The sequence below is a fragment of the Desmodus rotundus genome, chromosome 3 (assembly GCF_022682495.2).
Source record: "Desmodus rotundus isolate HL8 chromosome 3, HLdesRot8A.1, whole genome shotgun sequence".
Classification (NCBI taxonomy): Eukaryota; Metazoa; Chordata; class Mammalia; order Chiroptera; family Phyllostomidae; genus Desmodus; species Desmodus rotundus.
In genome coordinates this window covers 158,294,438-158,311,857 of record NC_071389.1, presented here as the reverse complement: position 1 = coordinate 158,311,857, position 17,420 = coordinate 158,294,438, and the positions used below count along the sequence as shown (strand labels likewise).

Below are 17,420 nucleotides of genomic sequence, written 5' to 3'. Positions count from 1 at the left end.
ATATATATTCCTTTAAATAACTATAGATTGCATTTATTTCTTTATGAATATGTATGTATACATTAAGTATGTGCATGTGTACATCATAATAGGAGATGTTGGTGCCAAAGACCTAATGGATAATAGTGTTAATTTCAGCTTGGAGTCCTCTTAAGGGAGGTTTTTTTAATTTATCCTTTTCATGTTTCCTGGTTATGGTCTTACATATAAAGCCACACTTTTTTTCTCTAAATTGATAAATCTTGCTCTGTGTTCTTGCTTACTAAGGTGAGCAAAGAGTACAGTACTGGTCATTTTTCAGATTCTTTTTTTATGTGTATAGTTTAAACAAGTCCCAGGGCTTATAGGGGTCTTGGAGATAAATCCGTAAGTCTTTTTATCTGTAGCCCCCTTCTCCTACTACTGTTTGGGTGGTGGTTTTGTGCCACCTCTTGGGCACTATGTTGCTATAAGACGGTGTTGGTTCATAACCTCAAGCTCTTCCGTGTGAATCTGAAACTGCCCTGGTCCATGGAGGGCAAGGAGAGACTGGAGAAAGAGGCAGATCAGCGTAGATTGGTAGGTGGAAATTTTAATAAGGGAACTTAGAAATGAGATTGGTATTTGGTGGCTCTAAGATGAGTAGATCTCCACACTGCCTGCCAGAATCGTAAACATTTATATAGAGGTCTTAACTGGGTTCAGTCATGTGTACCATCCAGATGGTCTCAACAACACCTTGGGCTCTCAAGGCTGCATTCTTGCAAATGGCTCCCAGCAGGCAGGACATGCATCATAAGGCCAAGGGAGGGAGTGAGGAGCCTCTGGTGGCCCAGGTTCAGTTCATGGGTCAGTTGGTGGTCATGTCCTCTTGATGACCTTCTCCAACAGATGGCTGGGGTCTACCCAGGTTGTTGTGTTCCTAATGAAGGCAGGTGGCTGCCCTACTGGCCTTATTTGCTTGGAGTTACCTCAGCCTCTTTACCTGACATCCAAGTCCACGGCCCTTATTACTTCACCAGCATCCATGGAACCAAACCCAAATGAGGTTCTGCCACCTTGGATGCCTGAATCTTTGTATCCTCCATGAAGTTAGAAGCCCTCACTCTATCCAATCCCGCTTCATCAACTTCCCAGGACTAGGGCTTCCCTCATCTCTCACCTGGGAACTCAACCATTTCGACTCCTTCTCCTCTGAGATTGCTTACTTATTTGTTCAAGGCGTCCTTGTGAGAATCACTGCTGGCGAAAAGGGACTCATAACTCAGGATAAAAGCCTGGGAAATGTTCCTTCCCATTCTCTTGCTGTCAAGAACACAGCAGCAGAAAAGCCAAGAAAACTAAGTAATTTTTCTATAATTCTCTTATACCTGTCCATCTCTGTCTTCCATAAAACATGTGAGCTCATCATATATTTTTAATATGCTTTTGTATTTTTAATCCTGTTAAAACTTTATGACATCTTAGTGGTCCTAATCCTACTGTATTTCCAGGCGAGAGTCCAAGGCTGTGGGCCATTCGGTTGACTTTAAGCAGTATCGTAGCAGTCAATCTCTGTGCCCGCCAGTCCTCACCTCCAGCACATGTATAGGTTTGTATATCGCCTAATGCTTCTGTTTTAAGATTCATATTCCATGACCTTGACCATATTAAAGGTGATAGCTCATATGGTCCCAGACAGATTTTATTAATAATATAAATACACATGCAGATGTACAAATATATCTATGATTTAAAAAATTATTTATGAACTTGTCAGATATGTACCCCTCTTAGTGATGTCTTTTACTTCTGTTGACATGTAAGGACTATTTTCACTCAGTTATTTCCTGAAACTCCCCTAAAGGAAAGTGTTACAAATATTTGAATTATGTGACCAGTAGGAAAGGTGACATATTATTTGTTGTCCAAACCAGAACACTCAAGAAAGCAAGGGGGCACTATTGATACTTGTGCCGGGACAACAGTTAAAAGCCACCACTGTTCCGAGCAAACCAAATGCATGTTTGCGCCACAGGGCAGAGGCAGCACGTTTTCACGTGACATCCTCAGGTGATCTTGAGGTTCTTGTTTTGATGTGATTTGATTCAACGTTTGGGTCCCACCAGTTCTGGCCTGAAATATTGAAGCGCCTTTACCATGTGCTTCAGGTGAATTTCAGGCCACCTTGACCTGCCATTTTGTGCTAATGACTCTAATGACTGAAATTAGTGCCACACAGTGGGCTTGGCGGTGATAGTGTGAATGGTACGGTCATTTCTCTTTTTACTGTGACTTCAGACAGTATATAGTTAACTCACTATGTTTTATTTACAAAGCTCTCTTAAATCAAAAGTATTATTTGACTTTTAAAGTCCATCCATTGGTGAAGTTTTTGACATATGCCTATGTTAAGAAGGAAATTCACATTAAATTTTCAAGGAACTCTAATTGCTGGTCTTCTCACTTCTTCAGATAGGTCTTGGTTTGAAGCTGAACAGAGTCCCAGCAAAGGGAACTTTGAGTCTAAAATAAGGTCACATTTTCAATAAATACTCAAATGATGGTTGACTTCAAACACCCCACTGCCTTGCTCACAGCTCTATCTCCAGCACCTGGAACCATGGCTAGCTTGCAATAAGCACACATTAAATATTTGCTCAGTGAATGAATACTATTCTTTACAGTTCGCTCTATGGTTTTATGGCATTTATTTAATTCTCAAGCATTCTGTGCTTAATATCATCTATAATATTCCTGTCAATGTGTTGTATGGAGACTTCACTTAATTTTTGATTCAATTAACTAAATAAGATTGTAATTTGCAATGCTAGTTTCCTTTGCTTCAGGAGAAAGTTTTCCACTTCTCCTTCTAGTTACAATTCACATTCCCCTGACTTTCAGATTTGCCCTTTTCTTTTCTTGGGCAAGCCAAGAAACCAGATGATGTAACCAAATCTCTCTTTTTGCTCTATTTGAAGTTTTAGCTAGGGTAATGTTTCTGTTAGTCTGGTTTCCAAATGAAATCTAAAGTGCTGTTTTAATAAAAGTGAGGGACAAGGGAAAATCTAGTAGTTAAATCTTAGAAGATCTTTCTATGGTCAGTAACCTACAAGAGAGCTACTGTCTATTCCCAGAGAAACAATTTCCAGATGGAAATGTTTGTGCCTCGGTTGTTGGTTCCGTCCCCATTCGGGATGCATATGAGAGGCAGCCGATGATGTTTCTCTCTCACATGGATGGTTCTTTCCCTCTCTTTCTACCTTCCTTCTCCTCTCTCTAGAAGCAATAAAGGAAAAAAAAAGTCCTCAGTTAAGGATTGAAAGTGATTTTTGGCGTACCCTATTTTAATTATAGTCCCTATATGATTGTCATCTCCTGTATCATTATTTAGATACACTTTCTCAGAAATGGAGATAAGTATCATAGACATATGGGTGATCTGTGTTTATTTTATTTTATTTTATTCTTTGTTCCAAGGTTTTTTCATCTTCTCCACCTCAAGATACTAATGACCTCATTTCTCCTCTCCACCATTAATCCCAACCATTTTCTGTACTAATTCTGGTATTATTAATTTTTACTTTATTGTTTCTCTTAGTACATTTTCCTCTTTGAAATATTTGCATTTTAACATTCTTTTTAAGTTTAACATTTATTTTTGTAAGTGGAATTTTAAGGCTTGGGGTGGAAATTGTTTTGCTGAGAGCCACACCAAGCTCTATACCACACGTGGATGCCCCACCCTCTCCCCACACACCTGTGCACACGCCTGCACAGGGGTGCGGGTATTTTAGCTAAGGTAAGGCTAAGTCATCTGTTGCTTGTGATAGAGCTTTTCCTTTTCCTTTCAAGTTTTCACGCACCTTCAGTACTTGGATCCTCATCTACGTGAGGTCTGCCTTGGTTTTATTGTCTGGCCAGTATTGGGAGTGGGTCTATGGAAGCAAAAGGGAATTTATGCAACTTCTTTGCCATTTGTCTTAAGCAGTTTTAGATGAATAAACCGAAAACATTTGTAAAATAGCATATAGCAGGTAGGTGTCCTAATGCATCTTGTTTTCACGCCAGCACAATGTACAACCTCTGTACACTGCGTACTAGATTCTCATGTTAGTATTACTTGTTCCAGGATGAAAGAGGGGTTGTTTCAGGCTTCATGTATGAAGATTCACTGCAACAAAGCAAAGATGAATGAATTTTGAGTTATGATGAATGCTGATTTCTAATAATGTTTACATTGCAGGTCAGTTGCTCCGGTTAAAAATGTTTCGAGAAGACCACGGGTCGTGGATGACAATGTTCTTCAGCACAATTCTCTTTCTCTTCATATTTTCTCACATATACAACACGATTCTGCTAATGGATGGGAACATGGGGTAGGTTCTATTTCCACTTTCTACTGTGGTGAGTGTTATGTTTGAAACTTGTAAGAACTCAAAGAGAATTCTTCGGTTTGTAGTAGCCTAGATGTTCCTTACAGATATTCTCCCCAAAACAGGGATAATCTATGCATTTTCTTACTTAAGACATTTTGAGTATTTTCCCCAAGAAGCTTTCTACAGTACTTACATTGTGTTCCTTATTCTTTACGACTTCTCTGTGGGGATAGTTTGAGGACAGCTACTAATGTTGTTACAGTGACAGAGTATGAGCCTCAGAAAATCTTACTGACTTGTTTATACTTACAAGATTGGTAAAGCTGGGCTAAGGTGAAGGTCTCCAGGTTTGCAATTCTATTGTTCTTTGATGCCTGGCTAAATAAAAGTGTTGGATACTGGTGGAGTTTTTTTTTTTTTTAAACTCTCTTGACAGTTGCAACAGAGAGACCTTTGTTACAAATGGGTCATTTTAAAAGTGGGCCGCCCTGTATTAAATCCAGGGTTGTGATCTATACTTATCAAATCACTAATCAAATCACCGTGGCATGAAGAAGTGCTACCAAGTAGATTATAGATTATTTTTAACTTTCTCCAGGTCTTGGTTTGCTCTTGGTAAGTTTTAAGGGCAGAAAGTGAGAATTGCTTAGTCTATAGCACTAAGAATTAGATTAATGACAAGAATGAGCCACTTCAGATATTTGTGGACACTGAAATAGTCCATAAGGAACATTTTGATCTATCCTCTGATAGACTGGAAAGCTAGGTAATAGCCTTTTCTTTTAACTGTATCCTAGGCCAGAAGCGGCCAGTCTGCAGTGCAATTACTTTGGCGTTATGTGTACATCTTAGCTACCACTGTTCAGTGCTGAGAGGGATAGCTCAATTAAACTTTTTGTTCTTTTTTCTCCACCATTAAAGGAGATAAATAGTAAAGGGCAAGCAGGGATTTTATAAGCTTTATATTTTGGTCCATACTAACAAGTGGTAAATTCAATAGTGTGGTCTCAGATCAAATGTTCAAGCTTTAGGGGGTTATTAAAATGTTTTGTCTATAATTATTTCTTGAGCTTTAAAAGCTGCCACTTGAACTGGGTCTATTTTTAAATGGTGCAGTTGTAGACTCTAATGCATAGCTGGTCACACTCAGCCTCCGCCGTGGAGCTATCCTCCAACAACGGAGTGGGTACGGGCGCTCTTGGGTTACCTAACGCAGCCCAGGGCCTGAGAGTCATAGAGCACCCTCACCTCTGGAACCAGGTGAGGGGACCCACATAAAACCTGAATTTTTAAAAACTGTTGCTGGAAATAATACATTAAGTAGTATGTAAGATACATCCTTTGCTCAGAAGTTGACGTTTTCTCCAATTCTATTTTTGTTTGTTTGTTTGTTTTTAGTATGGAGCTAATAAACTAGCCAGAAGCGCTTGTTCTGAGGGAGAAAGCAGACTTAAAAGTAATGAATGAAATGCAGTAATAGACAATCCCTGGCACGTTGTAAAGCCCTCAGTAGCTAACAATAAAACCAACCTTAAACGTGAGGTACCAGTCATGGAGCATTCACTACCAGACATGAATTTTCTCAATTAAATCCAGAGCAAGGGACAAATGATTTAGTTGTACAGATAAAAAAAATTAGATCTCCGTCTATAAAAGATGTACTACCAACTTTGATGACACATGCCGGTGGAACTAGTGAGCACTCTAAGGTAAGAATGCAAACTTGGAGAAAAATCAGTTCTTAGAGCAAATGGATGTAGCTGTGCTTTGTAGTTTCCTAGGAGACACCATGAGGTTTGGCCTCATCCTTCAGCAGGCAGGGAATGATGGGACAGACGTGTGGAAAGGACAGTAGGTACACAGATGTCACAATCGACTGCTTTTATATCAGAGTGTTGCTGGTGGTCAAGGGGAGCTCAGGATTCTGGACAATGAATCTGATTTGCAGTGGGGGTTTCAATGGATCCTGACTTTGGGGTGTCTCTAGGAATATTGGTCTAGAACTATTATGAAAAGGGTTTCAAGGATTGTCTCTGATGGCTAGACCTGTGGTCATGTATTTTAGAACTTCTTTCTATACTGGAAGCCCTCAGGCCTACAATGAGGGGATTTAGGGTTTCAGTGAGGAAGAAAAGAATTTTCCTAGAATGTTTTGCTTTCCCCCAACCCCCAATTTAAGGATTGGGTATAAATTTAGGCTAAGCCAGAGTCACTTGATTCCTTGTTACAAAGAGCAAAATCTCTAGATTTATCTGATCATGACTTAAGGAGTTTTAGCCAGAACGGACTTGGTAAGAGTCAAGTTGCCGGCCCCGGGTTTTCTCAGTGCAGTGGACGTCCTGAAGTACGCACTGACCCCTGTGGCTTTAGCCATCCCCGGAGCCAAGCTGAGAAACAGTCAGGTGGGAGCCCGGGGAAGAGGCCAGTTAGCTGGCCGGGCTAGCAGGGACCAAGGCTCAGACTCTCCATATTTCCTACCTCTCTGGGGGGTGTCCTCTCCCCTTTGATTCTCTTTCCATCCCTCTACACCTCACACCACCAAAATGGTGCTATCCTAACTGCTTGGATTCTTTAAGTCACGGAGACCAAACTCAATTCATCCTTCAATACATGTTTGAGTCGTAGGGGAGGAGTCTGTTGCAGAGAAGGCTCTGATCCTAGGCTGGGTTTTACATCTGGATGTTTTATAAGCAAGTTCCTTTTTAAAAGGTGGCCGACTAGGCATCCTGAAGCCTCTCCTACTACAAAATCTTTAGAAATGCTGGAAAATCTGATGCAGCCAGATAGACTCCCTTTAAATGCATAGCTGGGCTTATCCATCGGTGGGGAAAAACCCAAGGCCCAGAATGAAGAAGGATCTGAAAACCAGGGCAGTGACTTAGGGACTTGGGTTTTAGCTCTCGTGCCCGGGACCAGATGTAAAGCTCTGGTCTTGTATTAGTGAGAAATGGAAACAGACGCCCCCGCATAGATGGTCCTGAAAAGTGCTTCAGAGAAGGGTGGATTAGGACCCCTAGCACACACAGCGTCCAGAAAGCTTGTCTGCCTTATCCTGGACGTGGGTGCAAAACAGTAATCTTCCATGGAGCTCATAACCACAGTGTGTCTTTTGGTTTTGATATACATTTTCCTTTTGATGTTAGAACCACCTCCCTCTCCCCTCTCCCAAACATCCCTGGTTATTCTTTTCTCCTGCCTTTAGGTTTCTGCTTCTCTCTGGAGCTCTCCTTCCCAATAACTTCCAGAATCCTGCTGGTGTATTATTTAGAACAATTTAGTTCCCTTTCATCTCAACGTCTGTCCGTTGTGATTCAACTAGGCTCTTCCTTTTGTAACCAAAATCTCATTAGTGCACTTCCCAGTCACAAGTGCCGCCACTCTGAGACAAATGTTGCTGACTTCTCAGAACATGAAGGGGCTGCTGCCACAGCAGTTTGGTTTGGTGTTTTTAAAATAGCAATGGTCCTTTACCTTTTGGTTCAACTGATGTTTTATAAACTACCTTGGGAGAGAGACGGGAAGACACTCAAAGCACAAGGGGGAAAGCAATCTACTAACTTAAAATTAGGGTTATCTAGTCATCACGGTTCCACCATATGCTGTATCATTTACATGCAGGGCTGAAGCCTCAAGAAGGTGAGACATTCATAAGAAAGAAACATGAAACCATTTTCTTCCACAGTTACAGGACTTGATTAAAAATGATTTTAGGTGTATCTCCCTCATTTTTTTGATTTTCTCTGTTTTCAACAAGGTATCCTAAAGTCAATATATTTAGCAATTCTCTATTAGGTAGAAATAAAGAGAGGGGTGCTTCAGAGTATAGGTTGAGGTTTTTCTCAAAACCAACACTCTAAACTTTTTTTGATGTGGTTTTCTGAAGAACTTCTTAATCATGAAATTTTTTTATAGCATCTGTAGTATGACCCTAAGCTTTGGGGAAAGCTTTCCTCGTGTTTTCAAATATCTCATTCCCCCCCAGGATAACACACATGTTATGAATAAGGAATGAAATGGTGAGAAAGGGAAGTCCATGGTTGACGTTCCTAAAAAAAATTTCCGCCAAGAGCCACTTGAGGGCAGCAAAAGGCATGTTTTCAAGCGTGGAATGCCTCAAGGTGTGGTCTCAGGCAGGCTTTCTGCTCAGAAAAAAGACTCCCCTTCTACATTTCTGAAACTTGGTGTTGAAATAGTTGTGTTCCTAGTTGTTAATGGATTTCTTTGAAGAAATCCACATAGTGAGCTCTCTAATAAGCACTTTTTAATTTGTGATGTGCTTGGCTCCTTTTTATGTTCTAAAACAATTTTAAATAATAGTATATGTAACCATGTTTGTGTACACATATACATCTATATGCTTATAAAACTAATCCAGTATAACAAGGATAAACAGTGTATATAGCACTGAAGAAATTAGACACCTGACTCAGGTATAAAAATTCCTCAATGAACTGGAATTTCCAAAGACTGTATAGTATTTTAGGGCAGGATATGAAGAAGCTGATGTTTTCTAGTGTTAATGACAAAAAGGAGGATCAAGCTTTTTCCAGAGAAATTTTACAAATATTAATTAATACATTAATATGTGTTACGTATTCTGGGGACAGGATTTGAGAAGTAAGACAAAGTGATTCAGGCAATTTTGAAGAAATGGATTAGTATTCATAGTCAGGACCTGAAAAAAATGAAGGTAAGAATTAGGTGGTGGGTATAAGTGAAAATGGAGTAGACTCTGTGTCTCTTCTGTTATCGTTCTGATAGGATTTAGTCAGAGCTCGTGTGGCATGCTCATTAAATGTGTGCGGTGAGAACTCTCAGTGAGGGGGATACAGTGGCAATTGGTCTAGGGGAGGAGATAGTAGGGAACATTTGAAATGGGCACTTAACTGGGCTCTAAAAACGGGCACCTTCTATGTGCAGAGGGGACAGCCAAGGCAAGCCAGGTGCACCATAGACCTGTCTGTGTGCCGGAGGAGATTCTGTAGGATCCAATGCATTTTAAAGTCATGTGCACAGCCCACCGAAGCCTTAGCCTCTGGTACTCTTAACCTCGTTTTTGAAAGAATGACCAATACCGTGGCCCATCACTGTGTCTGCACATTGTGTCAGAAAAGACTGTCTGATCTATAGCTTCAGTTTTTGTTGCCAGCAGTATAGGTTTTAGCGCACTATTCCCCTCCCCCCTACCCCCCCCCCCCCCCACGGCTGAAGTTTTACTCCAGGCAGCACTGGTTTCTTTGCTAAGTTCACTATTTTTAACACGTTCACTAATGCTTTCGGATTCCTTACTCACACTTTTCCCCCTCTTTCTAATCATCACTGATCTAGAAGTAGCAGCCGGGTGACATATTTTTGCTGTCGAGAACAGTGATTTTCACTTGCTGTTGCTCTTCAAGTACACAGGTGGTTGACCTGCTACCATTGTTTACGCTCATGGCTTTGGTCCAAGAAAGGAGTGTTCGTGTGTTTGATTTTTGTTTTCAAAGGTGCTAAATTTATTTTCAGAAATGGCAAGAAAACATTGAAATGGTCTTTAATAATGTTAAAAACTATATGATTTTAGTATGACCTAAACTGACAAAAGTGTTGACGTACAAAGCGATCAATTTAAATTGTAGTCAATGAAAAAAAAGAGTATGGTATTATTTTCCAAGTGATGGGTATATAGGGATGGGCAAAGGATGGGGGCCCTGAGCAGGGTTTAGGAGCTGGGGTGGGGAGATAGCTTAGCTGTAAATACTCACGGATCCTGGAAGTGCTGGAGTCAATAGCTGAAAAGCTTGATTGGCTGCTGATACAAGGCTGAATGAAAATTCTGTTGGAGTGGTGCTTTAAAAATTTGTTGGCTTCACTCTTAATTAGACTACACATTGACTTGCTTGGACGATTAATTCACAATAATAGCACAATTAATTACTAAGGCTGGGAGAAAGGGGCAGAGCTGGTTACGGAGAATGGGCGAGTGAGAAGAAAAGCTGGCCATGAGTGGCTGAGTCTGGTCAAGAGTGCTGAGCCTGTGGGGAGAGAGGGAGGCTAGGTGGGAGAGCAAGGGAGGGAGAGAGAAGAGAGAGAGAGGGAGGAGGCAGGGAGACCGGAAAGGAGGGAGGGAGGGAGGGGGAAGAGAGAGAGAGAACTTGTTTACCCAGAGGCAGTATGGGGATAGAGCACATTTTGCCGTGTTGTTTCCCATTACTTGATTGTGAAAGTACAAAGATAAAATCGCACAGCACGTTTAAATGGTCACAAGTTTACTGTCAGTGTTGTCTGAACTGATGAAGTTTTAAACATTAATGAAAAACAATGTTGCATCCTTATTGCTCTGTGAGCATGTATTATCTATTGAGAATCAACACTGATTTCACCCACTTAAGAGGTGTTCTCTTCAGAGCTGCTTATTTCAACTCTGTCTTTAAACAGTTTACCAGACTTTTGTTTTACAGGGGAAGAATTTGGATCCAGGAAACAGAATACCTGGATTTTAGCTCCATTTTAGCTACCCACTAGCAAAATCAACTTAGATGGGTTAGAGTTTTTCTTGTTTTTCAGATACAGGTGGTTGTTATATCATTACCATCACCATCATCATTAATCTGGAGGAAAGGCATGCTTCTAAGGTGGAGAAACAAACTGAACTTAAGATAGCTAAAGCTCTTGGTCACCGCTAGCTTTGCTTTGCGTGGAAGGTGGTGTGCTGTACGAGAAACAGCATGGACTTTTGTCCGCACACCCTTGAGCTGTGTGGCCCTAGGTGAAGTTCACTGTGAGCCTCATTTTCTCAAGTGTAAAATGGGCACATTAGTCCTAACCTTAAGGCTGTTTTGACAATCAAAGAAGACAATGTTTGCAAAGCAATTGGTACAGTGCCCACCTTAGAATGAGCTCCAGAGAAATGTTAGTTGCTATTGTAATAATAGAAAATACAGATTGTAGTTCCTTATGTACTTTAGCTCTCGGTAAATATTTGTTTTTATAATAACAATAAGTGCTTTGGACAATATAATAAAATTAAGTAATTTATGTCAATGATATTACATTATTATCATACAACTATAATAATTTATCAATTTCATGCAAAATGTCCAAATGAATACCCGGCACCAGTAGGTCTTCTATAAATATTAATTTCCTGTGCCAGAATTCATAATACATCATCTTAAATATACTTGAGTTATGGAGTGAATTAACTCGTGGAATGATGCATAGCGCCCAGTTCAAATGCTATTAGGATGCGTCTTTATGAGTGTGCATAAACTGTTCCTTATTTCACTTTTCATCAATGGAAAGTAAATACAGAAATTAATATGATATTTCATTAGGATTCAGAAGAGGAAATAAAACATAATTTAAGTTACTAAATGGCTTTTTGCTAATTTCGATCTTCCTGAAAATGGAGGAAAAACCCGACGGAATTATAGATGGTATCATGAGAATTAATGATATGGTGTCCTGCATGTGTGTGGCCCCATACTCTGGACACTGTATAATAATGAATATCTTTAAGTTCTAGCTCAGTTCATTTTTCCCAGTGGCGAACACACAGGAAATGATTACTTTCCAGACATGTTTATGATAGCCTGAGGCCTAAGGTTTACCTGAAGTTATATAATTTAATAAATTAATGAGACAATCCAGCCATTGCTGAGAAAGCGACATTTCTGTGACAAGTCATTGTATTTGTAATCTATTAACCCCAGAGTTATCCCCGAGGGGTTGATGAAAAACAATAAAGAGTTCTATTAGTAAGATATTCCATCATTCAAATATTACCCCGTAAGGCAACATGAATTGCAGCCCACTTTTGTACACAGCTCTGGCTGCTCAGTCAGGAGTGGCCACAGCCTTTCTTCCTGTCTTGTACCAGGTCAGGAGAAGGATGCCTTTTTGATGGTGGAGGTAAGTGAGACCCACTGTGCAGTTCTCAGGGAGAGCATCAGTCACGTTGGAACTGGTTGACTTTTTTCTCTCTAGTTCAGTTTCCTTAGGCTACCGCCAGGGGACCCTAACACTGTGACTCTACTTTATTTTTTCTTTTTCTAAAGAAATAAATGTGTGTAACATACTTGATTTAGTGTCAAAAGACATGGAAGAGCATAATAATAATTGCAATGTTAAAATTACTTAGAAACAGGACACTCAAAGAATGATCCTGAGTTAAGAAATGACCCTTACCTAATTAAAAAAATACAAATTTGCATCCTTTACAATAAAAGATCAATGACATTTGAAAGAAAGGGGGTATTGGATTTTGACTTACATTTTGTAGTTCTCATAGTTTAATTTTCTTGCCCTAAAATACATATTTTAGAAGATTAGAAGGATGATTCCTAGGTATTTTGCAAAACATAAAATGTTCAGCATCCTGTGCAGTAACTGGAAAAAATATGTTTCTATAAAATGCTTATTTTCTTTTAGCAAGAAAACAATTGATTTCTTTGCTTCAAGACTGTCCATACACTATCTGTCTATGCGTGTTGTGTTATTTTAATATATTACAATATATATTTCATACGTAATCATATAAATTATTCAATATACTTTTATTAGAGAATTTGTATGCAAATTAAATCTACCAATCCAAAGTAAAATCACTGATGAAAAAGTTAGTGAGTTACTACACAGAGATAAGAATTTGCATCTGCATGTATATACTGAACCCTACAGAGGCGTCTCAGTTGAGTCTGTGGATGTACATAACACTGGTAAGTAAGCAGGGTTTCACAGTTCTTAAATGAGCAGCAGGTACGATAGTTCTGTTGGGGTCATGTCAAGTTAATACAGGGCTCAGCAGAAAGGGGAGATGTAAGCTACAGAATTTCGTTCAGCTTTTTCAACAATTTGAGGGTCTGGAGGGGACGGCCTTGATTATTACTTCACTACATCATCTAAAGGTGAATCAGTTTACGGTAATTTAAGAAAATTCAGTGACCTAAACTAGTGAAGAAGCTAGATTGGTGCACTCATTTGGTGAATTGCTTCTAGAGAACTTACTTATTCCACAGACCCTCCGGACTTCTGGGGGGTTCCTAGGCTAAACTCATAGGTGATTTAAGAATCAGCAACAAGGTAGAGCTGAAGTCAGTTTTGGAAAATTTGATCTACACTGTGCATGGGCCTTCTTTCCTCGCCTCCTCAATCACGTGTGCAAGATGGAGGGGGGGCGTTGTAGACCCCACGTTTAGAGCCACTGACGTGGGTACTTCAGAATCAGGACATGACACAGGAGCCTCCAATGATGGGATCTGAAAATTAAAATATATCAGTCAGGATAGGTGAAAGTCTGTCTCAGTAACAAACAAATCTAAAAATTTCAGTGGCTTAAGACCCCAGGTTTTTTGTTTTTGGGTTTTTTTTTTGCTCACACTACATTTTCATTGTGAGTCAGCTGGAGGGCTCTAACCCAGGCGCCCTCCCTCTGGGGTCAAGGCGGACATAGCAGCTGTAATGGGGAAGGTTCCTAGTTGGTCTTGGGGGGGTCTCAGAGCAGTAATTCAGCATTCTGCCTGGAAGCAACATACTTCACGTCTGCTCACGTTGCTTAGAGTAGAACTAATTATTTGGCTTCAATGAAGCACCGGGTGGCTGAGAAGTGCAGTCGCGCCATGTACCCAGAATGGGGAGAGTAGGAATGTTTCAGGGAACAGCACTGCTGACCACACCACACGGGACCATACCAACCTCAGCTGGGAAGCAAAGATGTACTTTCCGACAACTTATGTCTCCTTCCTCTATACAGTGCCCTTAACACCTCCTTTTCCACAGAGTGCCTTTCTTCCTAGGAGGGGGATATATAAAATGAGTTTTAAAAAAATCATCTGAACTAATATAAAAGGCATGGATAAATTTCACATCAAAATCTAATTCTTATTCCATTGAGTATGGCATATTCAACTGTATATTCCATAGGAAATGGGAAAAGCGTCAAGTTTGGTGAGACGCTGGACCAGGTGGTGGCTGGTACGCTCTGGTGCAGCTGTTGTCTGCCGCTGGTGTTCATTCTGATTTGGTTGAATACATCTATTCCGATTGGTACTTCTCATGCTATGTCTGTTCTAAACTCTTTGAGTAGCATTCTTGGTTAGTAGAAATAAATGAATTAAATTAGTGAATTCAGGAGAAAAATTACAGGGTACCGGGACCTTATGAAGATATGGATAAAACTTGTAAGTCAAAGGGATTATGAAGTGTTTTACCTTTTTATGTTTACAAAATCGAGATGAGCCAGGGGCACAACTAGAATTTGGCCAATTAGAATAAAGGAGCCAACTGAGGCTGAACTTATGCATTCCTCCTGGTTTCCCTAGCAACAGGGCTCCCTTCCCATGCTAGTAATATTATGGTGTCAGTGAAGTAATAATTGGAGGTAGAGAAATATGTTTTCATATCAACTCCTACCTCTGGGAAAGTTAGGAGAGGAGTTTGCTAAAGACAAAGGATGAGGTCATGAGAAAGAAAGGATTTGAATTCAGAAGAAAAAAATTAAATTGAGTCTGGGCTTGAAGGCTTTTGGGCATAGATCACTGCACATCGCGATGTTTATGCCCTGACTCTGGTTGGAGCAAGGGTGTGTGGTGAATCACATCCTTGCCCATCTACATTACCCCTTTCTTCGCAGCCCAGGAAAAGCACTGGCCTGGGCAGCTGTGACCTGTGTAAACTGGCTTGGATCGGAGCCATGTGCTGTGTGATTGTTCTGCTCATTCCCACAGGTCCCCGGGAAGGTCTCATTTGCCCAGGAGTCTAAACAGGTTTGCCCATAATGTTCTCTGAATTTAGTGTACTTGGTTTTTCATGTTGTCCTTGAGTGTTATTTGGCCTTGCCAAGTACATCTTTTCTAACCGTTCAGTGGTCCGAGTCTTTTCTGCTTTTATTAAATACACGTCGAATGTGCACCACTGCTTGGAAGAGAGAGAGACTGGGAAGAGTCAGTAATGAGCACTTCACTCTTTCAATTCTACTTTTTTTCCCCCCGGAACCTTTCTCAGTAGAGAAAGCAGAGGATAAGGAGCACTTCCTCCATTCCACTCTCTATAGCTCCTCAACACGTCCCAATTCAAAAAAAAAGAAAAAGAAAAAAAGAACAAAAAAAAGCACAGTATTACCTAGAAATGATAATTTTATAATTTATTATTCAAACAAGGGCACATTTGAAACTGAAAGGGAGTGTTAACAGTAACACAGGAGAAAAGGCATAACTTGTGATGTCCAAGGCTAATTGAAACATATAGTTACCTTACCTGAAATCTGCAATAGAGAGACTGGAGGGAAATGTTCTAGAAGAAAATCTTGGCTTTGATGTGCATGGGGTATTCCTGGATTTTTGTATCTAATTTGTATCCAAATTCTATTCTCATAAAGATGATGATGTTATTTTAAGATTAAAGATCTCACTGTTCTTTTCCAGGAATAACCCTGTATCAGGTTAGAATGTAGTATGAATTAGTTACTAGTCAAAAAATAAAGCCATAGGAATCCATGTTCACAGTGAAGCCCCAGAAAGGGCCTTAGTGAATGACCAAGGAGCGAGCGGTCAAGGTTAGGGACCAACTGAACAATGTGATTCCATTTTCTGCACCCTTGGCTGTAGTTTGGGAAACTTAAAATCAATTTCATTTTGCTTAAAACAGAGTCATCCAGCCCCATTTTCTCACCTGAGATCCCAGGATGAGTACAGAAGCGTCCCTGTCATGTGAGAGAATGATGGCGTTGTGTGTGGGAGGCAGCCTCTGAGACGGCCCGAGGTCCTTGCCTCCTGGGGTCCAGGCTCCTGTGTTCCCCTCCACTTGGCTGTAGTTTAGACCTAGCGGCTGACCTCTAATGCATAGGATGTGATAAAAGTGATGGGAGCTTAATTCTGAAGTTTTATTCTTCAGTCTTGCTTGCCCCTCTCCTCTGTCTCTCTCACACTCTCTCAGAGCCCTTACTCTGGAAGCCAAACGCAATGTTGGGAGTAATGTTATGGAGAGGCCCATATGGCAAGGAACTGTCCCTAAACAATAGCCAGCAAGGACCTGAGGCCACGTGAGTGAGCTTGCAAGCAGATCCTCCCCAAATCAAGCCTTGAGAAGACAGGCCTCGGCCGGCCCATGTGGCGATTGTCTCCTGGGCCAGAGGACCCAGTTACGCTGCCCGGAAATTCCTGAGTCACGGGAACTGTGAGGGAATACATGTTCGCTGTTTTAAACTGCTACACTTGGGGATTATCCGTGCCCCTGCAGGAGATAACTAATACCCTGTGTTTGGAATAGTGGGTTCTCTGTGATGAATGTGATGAAATCTTTAGAAAGAAAATACACACACACTTACACACGCACGCTGGCCACAAAATCCCCATGCATGCCGGGTAGCAGTTTTTCCTCTGCTCCCCTCCACGTATGGCACTAATTTTGTTTTCTGCTCTATGTTTTTCTGGATGTCTTCATCTCTGTTGATGGTGGGGAGACTTTAAAGCAGGCCCATAGAATATTAGCAAATTATTAACAGAGACTCTCAGACATAGAGACCATGTACTGTATTGGGCAGTAGATATTTGGAAGAAGCCCTACTGATCCTTCTTGTGAGAACCAGAGAGAATGTTTCCCTGTGAGTGTTCGTAAAGTGGACTCTAACATGCAGAGAATGGAATCCTCAGTGGCGTTCCTCATATTTCCTTACAGTAAACAGAACAATGGATTTTGGTGAGCTGTGTTTTTCTAGTCGGTCACTATGGTCTTTATTTCCGATCTTAAGGACTAACCTGGTTGTAGGTAGGGCAGCCCAGGGAAACTTACTAGTTTCCAAGGAGAATGAATGTCTTGTGTATTGGGCGTGTTCAACAACATCGAGCACCATAGCGGTGTTCGCAGATACAGATTCCTTTGGCAGGGGGAGGGTTGTCTTTTAGGGATGGTTTAAAGTAAAAAAAAAAGTAGCTCCCAGGTAAACTCTTAATGTTTTTTAGTAATGTAATTCTGTGATTTTTTAAAAGAAGTCTAAAACCTCTTTTTTTTAGTGTTTGTTACCAAAAAAGGTAAAATATTTAGCTTGAAAACCTCACTGAAGGAAGGTTAAGTCCAGGTGACTTCTCACACTATTCTGACTATTGG

The 17,420-nt window shown here is 40.6% G+C and overlaps 1 protein-coding gene across 3 annotated transcripts in view; it reads left to right on the top strand.

The window, feature by feature from the left end:
• The window catches only part of TMEM117 (transmembrane protein 117), a 390,562-nt gene that overhangs the window by 70,040 nt on the left and 303,102 nt on the right, over positions 1–17,420 (top strand). For all 3 annotated transcript variants that reach the window (XM_053921589.1, XM_053921590.1, XM_053921588.1), the window contains exon 3: positions 4,205–4,337. In XM_053921589.1, coding sequence (XP_053777564.1) covers positions 4,205–4,337 — 133 coding nt within the window. The remainder of the gene's footprint in view (positions 1–4,204; positions 4,338–17,420) is intronic.